At 40.2% G+C, this 8241-nt stretch overlaps 1 protein-coding gene across 1 annotated transcript in view; it reads left to right on the top strand.

The window, feature by feature from the left end:
* Nucleotides 1-7968, top strand: part of LRIT3 (leucine-rich repeat, immunoglobulin-like and transmembrane domains 3) — a 9613-nt gene extending 1645 nt beyond the window's left edge. Inside the window, exons 3-6 of the mRNA XM_010004104.1 lie at nt 3-148; nt 5680-5985; nt 6866-7285; nt 7352-7968. Of these exons, the coding sequence (XP_010002406.1) occupies nt 3-148; nt 5680-5985; nt 6866-7285; nt 7352-7968 (1489 nt within the window). The remainder of the gene's footprint in view (nt 1-2; nt 149-5679; nt 5986-6865; nt 7286-7351) is intronic.
* Nucleotides 7969-8241: the final 273 nt, after the last annotated feature.

The raw sequence follows: 8241 nt of genomic DNA, 5'->3' as shown, positions 1-8241 counted from the left end.
CGGTACCTGAGAAACCTCACCTACCTGGACATATCCAGCAACAAACTAACCACCTTGCCATCAGATTTGATGGACATTTGGCCCCCCTTCTCGGAAGCTGTTCTATCCAAGACCACAGACATTCTGGTGACCGAGAGGGTAATTTTGGGTACGTTGAACAGCCTATGTCATTCCTTTAAAGAATGTACCTACATGTTAAGTTGCAAGTGAGAGCAGGTAGGGGACCAACCTGGGATTCAGGAGAGTGAGTTTTATCTGGGTCAGTCTCCTGGTTTGCTCTGTGATGATTTATTTTTTCGTTTTATGTTGGTGACAGAAAACGATAAAATGAAGATAGTGATGTCCATGTATCTTGTTATCTCAAGGTTATGAAACTGAAGTAAAAACTATGAGATTCCAGTCTACAGGAAGACAGGCCATATGATGTATTATTCAGTTATACATATAAATTCAGGGATTCCAAATACTGTTTCTGATTACGTTTTCCTCATCGCTGTATGTGGCTGCAGCTGTAAGCTTGTCCATTTGCAACTGTATTTTACAGTGGCTTACAAGCCAAACAAATAGCTAGAGTTAATGCTCATATGAGGCCTGATAAACAGTGCTGCAGAGAGTGTCAGTAGCTTGAAGGAGGGCAACTCTATTTTCCCCCTGACTCCTGTTGATCTTGCATTGGTCTAAGGCTGACTGATTATCCTGAAGTTTCTCCCAATTTACATGCTAAATATGAGACAATATGAATCTAAGCCCCATGATTTCGCAGTACTTTTAATTGTATTTAAGCTAAGTATTTAAGAATAGTTTGGTCAGATTATATTTTTTCTCATAATTTTGTTCCATTTCTCTAGTATACCATCGCATCTCTTCTGTTTGGGAGTCTGTGCTTCATTTTATACTTTCTCTCCACCTCCTAGTCTTGCAGCTAACTGCTTTCTCTTCTGAGATCTCAGAACATGGCTGGAACAGCTCTATCAATTGTCTAATCCTTCCGATGACCTCATGTGGGAGTCCCAGAAGTGATTTGGTTTTGTTGTCTAACAAGGCCCTCACCTCTTAAAAAACAAAACCAACAAAAAAAGCAAATCCAAAATCAAACCTCAAAAACCAAACACTGAAAAAGCCCATTCCCACACCCCCTCTTCTCACCTCCCATTCCCTCTGGCAACCATCTGCAGGCTTTGTTAGGGCAGGTGTTTTGCCAGCCTCCTCTAGTCCTGGCAAACCCTTTGGTGGCAGTGTTGAGTTCTCTAGAGAATTGGGATGTGACCTTTGGATCATTTTCATTTGTCAAATACAACTGGGCCTGAACACAGGCCTCCAGAGGAGAACACACACTGGGCTCAAACAGCACCTTGCTTCTCTTTTTTGGATGTTATGTGCTGAGGGAGGCTCTGTGCACTCATTACAGATTTGGAACTGAGAATGCAAAATGTCAGGCAGTGTTTTCATTTTGTTATGTTGACTAAATATATCTCTGGTAAGATGTGAATAATTCGCTGAATTTTCTTTCATTGGCATCATGGCCTGATGAGTATATCCCAACGCAGACAGACAGTGCTTGCTGTGTAAGAAACTCTATAGTGAATAAGAAAACATCCCCTTCCTCTGTAGATTAGAAAGCGCAGTGCTCTTTGTGTCATGGGATATTTTGGCAAGTTTACTTAGTCTCCACTAAGTGTTAATTTTATTATCTGTATTACTGGAGTTTGCACAGCTGTAGTTACACCGCTCACACTTGCTGCCAGAGGCTTGTCCTTAGGTTGCTGTTGATGGGCTGTTACAAAGCAGTTATTTTTCAGGAATGAATGGTTAATAGAAACTATTGGGCTAGAAAGAAGACCTAGCAGTTGAGATGTCTCTATAATGCTCCAACCATAGGAGATGTCAGCTTGGAATGACAGGAGCAAGACGTGCTCTGTGCCATTGCCTCTTCTCTGACACCTGTTCTGTCTCTGCCTGCATTGCTAGAGCCTGAAGAAGGAGAAGGGTATCCCATAGATACTCTCCTCCTCCTCTGACCTGGAGATAAGGATCATAGGGGTATGTGATCAGGAATTATTTTGAAAAGGCCTCTAGCCTGCTAGGATATGGATCCAGATGAACTGAACCATTCTGGTTAAGTCAGTGCTGTTCTTAAAGCCTGCAGACAGACCATTCCAGGGCCTTCTCTGGTAACATCTTCCAGTGCTTATCTGTCAGGATAGTGAGAAAGTTACTCTTAATATCTAACCTCAATCTCCTTTACTGAAAACTAAGCTGATTACCTTGTGTCCTACATGAGATGGTCATACAGAAAAACTAGTTATCATCTCTCACAGTAACCTTTCCCAAGTTTTCCTTCCCTGTTTGCTGCCTTTAACGAATCACACAGTTTCTTTCACCAGTTTCTTATAGACTGTAGGGTGTTCTTTTTAATTTTCTACCATAGTTACTGGTTCCCTTTGGACTCCTTTAGGTTTTAAAAAAAGGTATCTCTTAAAATGTGATGCCCACAATTGCACACTTTGATGTTCAAGGGTGTCCTATGTACTTCACCTGTATGTATTTTTTAACAACAGAAGGCAATTTTGTCTTCAGTGTCTTGACTGAGCATCAGGAAGGTTACATGTAAGAGAAAGTTCAGGTTCCCCATGTTTACTTCAAGGACTCTTGGAGGAGCCATGGACTACTTTTGCTGAGGGACTGGCAGGTTGGCATCACATTCCAGTTCATAATCTCTGTGCTTAAGGTTTTGGATTTTTTTATTACCTGCTGCTGTATGATGTTCCTCTCTGTGGACACTGCTAAATAAAAGAGGGTCAGAGAATGATTCCTGGCCCTGTGATCAAGTGCTCACTCTGGCTGTCTCCACACAGTTTAGGGTCTGCTCTGTTTAAAGCTGAGTGTTTGTTCTACACTTTGTAAGATGTAGCCCTGGATTTCTGTGGGCTCTATGGGATGCTGCAATGAATCTAAAATGTAACTTTGTGGGTGTAGATGCTTTTTCTTCAGTTCAAACTGCCTGAAGTAATGTAAGAATTGCATGGCAACCCACAGAATTGTGCTTTTGTAATATAAAAGGCAAGTGTTGTATGCCTGAGGGGCTGATAGGTACACAGGAGAGTTTGCAGGTGCAAAGCCTGCTGCACTTGTGTCAGGGGCAAGAACAGGATGGAGAGAGCTGTCCTTGGTGTGGCCTTCATAAGCCTTTCAGGGAGCAATCCCTGGAGTGGGAACTGTCCCCAGAGCCACATCTGACTTTGTCTTCAAGAGTGCCCTTTGGAACAGTTCAAAACAAAGCTGTGGAGTGAGCTGGCGAGTGAGCTGGCAATTAAGCAGTGGACATGATTGAGAAACCAGTGTGTGAGTTCTTTTGGCCCTGTGTTGGTTACCTCTGGAGCTCTGGCCTAATGCTTCGATCCAAATCACAGCCAAGTGTCAGCATTGGCTGCTGTACAGAGATTGAAATTTCTGGCATGAATTATGGCAGCAGCATTTTCCATATGGAAAATGGCAGCTAGTGAGTCCCTGAGAGGAGCAGAGGAATCCAGGATTTAATAGAGTGGCAGGTAGATGAGATCTTGCCTCTGTTGTATGTAGAGATGCCAAAAATTTGAAATGCTGCAGGTCTGTCAGGCTCCCAGCTGTTATACTGTGCCATTGGGTAGATGCTGCTTTTCCTGAAATTACTCCTAGCAATTACTGTCTCTGGTAATCACTGGGACACAATCCAGAAAGTGGGCTTTACTGTTTAGAACCATGGATCAAAAATTTTGTAGCTTCATTGGGAAGAGAGCCTTGGGTAGGTTTGCTCAAGCTGTGGTGAATATTTCTATCAGCCCTGAACTTGAATATTTCACAAGCTGGTGTTTTACAGACACTAAAATGAAGTTTACATAAGGTATGGTCCTAGACTGGTTGATGATTTACTAAGGAAGTTTTGCTTGTAGCTATTTCAAATGCTAAAGTCCATATTGACACCGCACAGGGAAACCCTGCTTATGGAAAAGACTGCAAAAATGGGCATGCCTAATTTAAAAGATGAGCAGAAATAATTAAATACATGTGCATGATTGGGCAAAAGTTTCTTGAGTGCAAGAAGATGATGTGCCTGGACATATGTGAAACATTTGGATGGTACCTCTTGTGAATATATGTGTGAACTTCACAGGAAAAAAAAAAAAATTATTATTGAGATTACTCTTTTAATATGTAGGGTTTATTTATTTATTTATTTAAGAAAAGCAGTTGCTGATACAGTTCCCTTGATTTCTCCTTTTGTGTTCCAGCTGGCAATAAGTAGTGAAGAGATGTAAAATATTTTATGTCTGGCAGGGGTGAAATTGGATTGTGATGTCAAAGCCATGGAATCTCTTCAGGTCAAGTCTTGTTTTAAAGAGTGGGGATTAGTTAGGGTTTACCACAGTTTGAACCAATCGCTGCTGTTCTGCTTGAAATAACCTAATCTAGGTCAGGTGATAAAAGGTGGCAGTAGTAAATTATTCTTGTATTCTTTCACGTAGAGGTTTCTTCCAGAACAAAAACCAGAATTTTTCCATTAGCTGTTTTGGTAACTCCTAAAAATACATACTGAACACTATTATCAGGTGTTTAGTTTTGGTGTTTGTTTGTTTGTGGTTGTTTGTTTGTTTGTTTGTTTAGTTTTGGTTTAATTATGACTTATCTGTTGCACCAATCAGTAGATTCAATAGCATGGCGTTCTTGCATAGCATCCCTCATTTCAGACTGTGTGTTCTGTTTATTGTTAAGACTAAAAAAAATAAAATGAAAAAGGTATGCCCAAAAGTCTAAGTCAAATGAGAAAATACTTGAACTTGTGAGTGAGCTGTGTGGTGTTTTACCTGGTGAAGCTGCTGTTGCTCTGTGAAGGTCAACACAGTAGAGTAATCAATTCCAGCTGAAGATTTAGACTTCTATTTCTCACAAGTATCTACTCTCTTTCATCATAATAACATCACCTAGAAGGAGAAGCCTCTCATTCAAAAATTTTGGAATCAAGAAGCAAATGTTACAGACTCTTAACAGGAGAGGAGAGATATCATTCTGTGTGCCATCATAAAAATATTATAGTCATCAGCCTTTTTCAGGGTCCTTCTCATGTTCTACTCTTCTGGTATTCCTTTTGGATGTTTTTCAGAGGTTGTCCTAAAGTTGAAGCCATATTTCTAAGAATATTGATATATTTCAGAACCAGGTAAGAATTACATTGGCCTAAAGCTTTGTCTTCTTAGCCTTTATCCTTTTTTCAAGGAGTACAGATGTTGATGTAAGCTCTAAACCCATAAATCATCATGTTCTCTGCAAGCATTGAAAAAAGGGTCTGAGAAGATCAAACTGTAAGAGCCTAAAGAAGGACTAAGAGCAGAGGAGGGTGCAGAGTGCAATAGTCCTAAGAAGCTGTCTTTCCAGAAGGGTACAGGCAGGTGAAAATGCATCAATAGTCTTAAGACATCTTTTGAAAGTGTTTTTTGCTGGATAAATAGCTAAGTTAAGCAAAGGTAGTGCAAATATATTACTCTGGTCTTGTAAACTTCTGTGAATAAAAGTTTAGCTTAATAAATAATTACAATATCTGTATATTGCCTGACCATTATTTCCCGTTTAGCTTAATAAATAATTACAATATCTGTAATAATATCTGTCTGCCTGACCATTATTTCCTCCCCTTTCCTACTTCAGGTTTGCAGGACAACCCATGGTTTTGCGACTGTCGCATTTCAAAGCTAATTGAGTTTTCCAAAATTGTGGACAACTCAGTTGTACTTCTGGATCCATTGGTTTTGTGTAGTGGACCTGAAAGCCTGGCAGGAATCTTGTTCCAGAGAGCTGAGTTAGAGCAATGTCTTAAACCATCTGTGATGACATCAGCAACAAAAATCACTTCCCCGCTTGGAAGCAACGTTCTGCTACGCTGTGATGCGACTGGGTACCCGACACCACAACTTACTTGGACTAGGTCAGACAATATACCAGTGAACTATACAGGTATAACTGCTCTTTTATAGGAAATGGGAGAGCCTGTTGTGTTGCTTGTGCTTTCAGATAGTTATAATGAGTAACAATGGGCCAGGTATTGCACCAAGCTGGCAATTGTATCCATGCAACATGAAATTTTTTGTCTAAGTCTTGGTCTGAACAGGTCCAACAGTCTGTTCTGCTTCTGGATCTGGTCTGTAATAAGAACAATGTGTGTGAAGGGGGGAAATGGATGAGGCAAGGGAAGGATAAAAGAAAAAGGATGTTAGAATAGTTGGGCCCTAACTCAGAAGCTGGAAAGCAAGAAGTAGAGTTTTTCACTGGTATCTCAATTATGGTTGAAAATGTTAATGATAAAAAACCTAGTGAGGCCATAACTGAGTCACTTAAAACTCAGTCTGAAACCCATAAAATTTTCCAAAATAATGTTTTCTGTTATTTGCAAACTTTAATAGTATATTTGCAACACTCAAATACTAAAGGGATTTTGTCTGATGTCATTCTAGCTGCTGTGATAGATATTTATGCAGTAACTTAAATATAAAAAGTGTTTCCTGCTAATGCCAAGTAGTTAGCAGTTTCCTTAAACTGTAAGTCTGAAGAATCTGAAGAAGTATGGATAATATCGTATCATATATAATATCAAGGAGCTCCATAGGTTATGTGGGGAGTTTGGTTTGTTGGTTTGGTTTGTTAGGGGTTTCTTGATTTTGGTTTTGTTTGTTTGTGGGTTGGTTTTTTTGTTTGTTTTGGGGTTTTTGTGTTGTTTTTTTTTTGTGGGTTTTTTTTTTTTATGCACGTGAATGCTTCTGGCAGAAATAACTTAAGGGAAGAAGTTTTTCTCTCTAGCTCCCTTTCATAATGTTCTACTCTTTGTGTTTTCCTGTAGTAATTCAAGAAACACCTGGAGAGGGTGTCAGATGGTCCATAATAAGTTTGACAGGGATTTCATACAAGGATGCAGGAGAATACAGATGTAAAGCCAAGAATTTGGCAGGAATGTCAGAAGCTGCTGTTACTGTCACAGTGGTTGGTGTAGTTACTACAACTGTGTCACCACAGAAGTATGGAAGGAAGCAAGAGGCAGAGAAACAGAATACCACTCAGGAGGAACCCAAGCAGGAACCTGAGAGGACAACTACACCTCTTCCCACAACTCCAAACACCACAACACTGGTTAGCACTGAAAGGCCAACGAGCACCAGGTTCACTGACAAGAAGCAATCCAGACCTGTGTTTGATGGAAGGAAGAATTCAAAGGCAGTAACAAATGGAAACAAAAAGCAGACTGGGGAGATAAACAAGGAAGGTGAGGAGACAAAGCAAGCTGGGGAGATAAGCAAGAAAATTGGGGAGACTTCATTAAATACAACAGATGGTGCTGAGCAAGATGTTACTGTAAAGGACCTGAGAGTGATCAGTGAAACTGATGAAAGAGTGACCTTAACTTGGAAAACTGTCAATGCCACAAGCAACTCTGCAGTGACTGTGTTATACTCAAAGTATGGTGAGAAAGATATGTTGCCTCTGAGCACTGATTCTAGCAAAAACAGAGTCACAATTGATGGTTTGCATCCTAGTACTCAGTATATGGCATGCGTGTCACCTAAAGGAGTGCCACCTACAAAAGAGCAGTGCATTATTTTCTCCACTGATAGTCTAAATGATGAAAGCAGCTCTCAGTTTTCTACTCTGATATTGGCCAGCAGTGCAGCATGTGCGGTTTTTTTACCTTTGATAATTTTCTTAATCTACAAAGTTTTAAAACTTCATTTGAAACCAAGAACTGCAAAGGAAGCTGAACTTGCAAGAGAGACCTATGTGAAATTTGAAACACTCTCTCTGAAGCCTCGACCGATGAATGCAGGAGAGCAGCTTTGGGCACGAAGGTACACAGATGAGTCAGAGAGACTCCTCCTTTGTTCAAGGTCAAGCATGGATTCTCAAATGACCTTCAAAAGCGAGGGCTCTAGGTCTGAGTATCTGTGTTGAATATGGGTGAAGGTGGAGGAAATGCAATAGGTAAAATTAATAAAAAATGATGTTACTGCCTCTGGAAGCAGGTTGATACTAGATGGTCAGAAAATATTATCTGATGTAATGCAGTACTCTGAATGGGTAAAGTGGTGGGTTGGAGGGAGAACAGGACAAAATTGTTGCCTGTTTATTTTCTTTTTCTTATGTTTGTGACTTTGGATGTGAAGGAATGATGTTCTTCAAAAGATAAATACAGCATGAAATGGTTGCCTGGTTAAATATCTTCTG

The sequence above is a fragment of the Chaetura pelagica genome, unplaced genomic scaffold (assembly GCF_000747805.2).
Source record: "Chaetura pelagica isolate M959 unplaced genomic scaffold, ChaPel_1.0 scaffold88, whole genome shotgun sequence".
In the NCBI taxonomy this organism is placed as follows: Eukaryota; Metazoa; Chordata; class Aves; order Apodiformes; family Apodidae; genus Chaetura; species Chaetura pelagica.
Note: the sequence above shows the minus strand (reverse complement) of the source record. Positions and strands in the feature narration are given on the sequence as shown.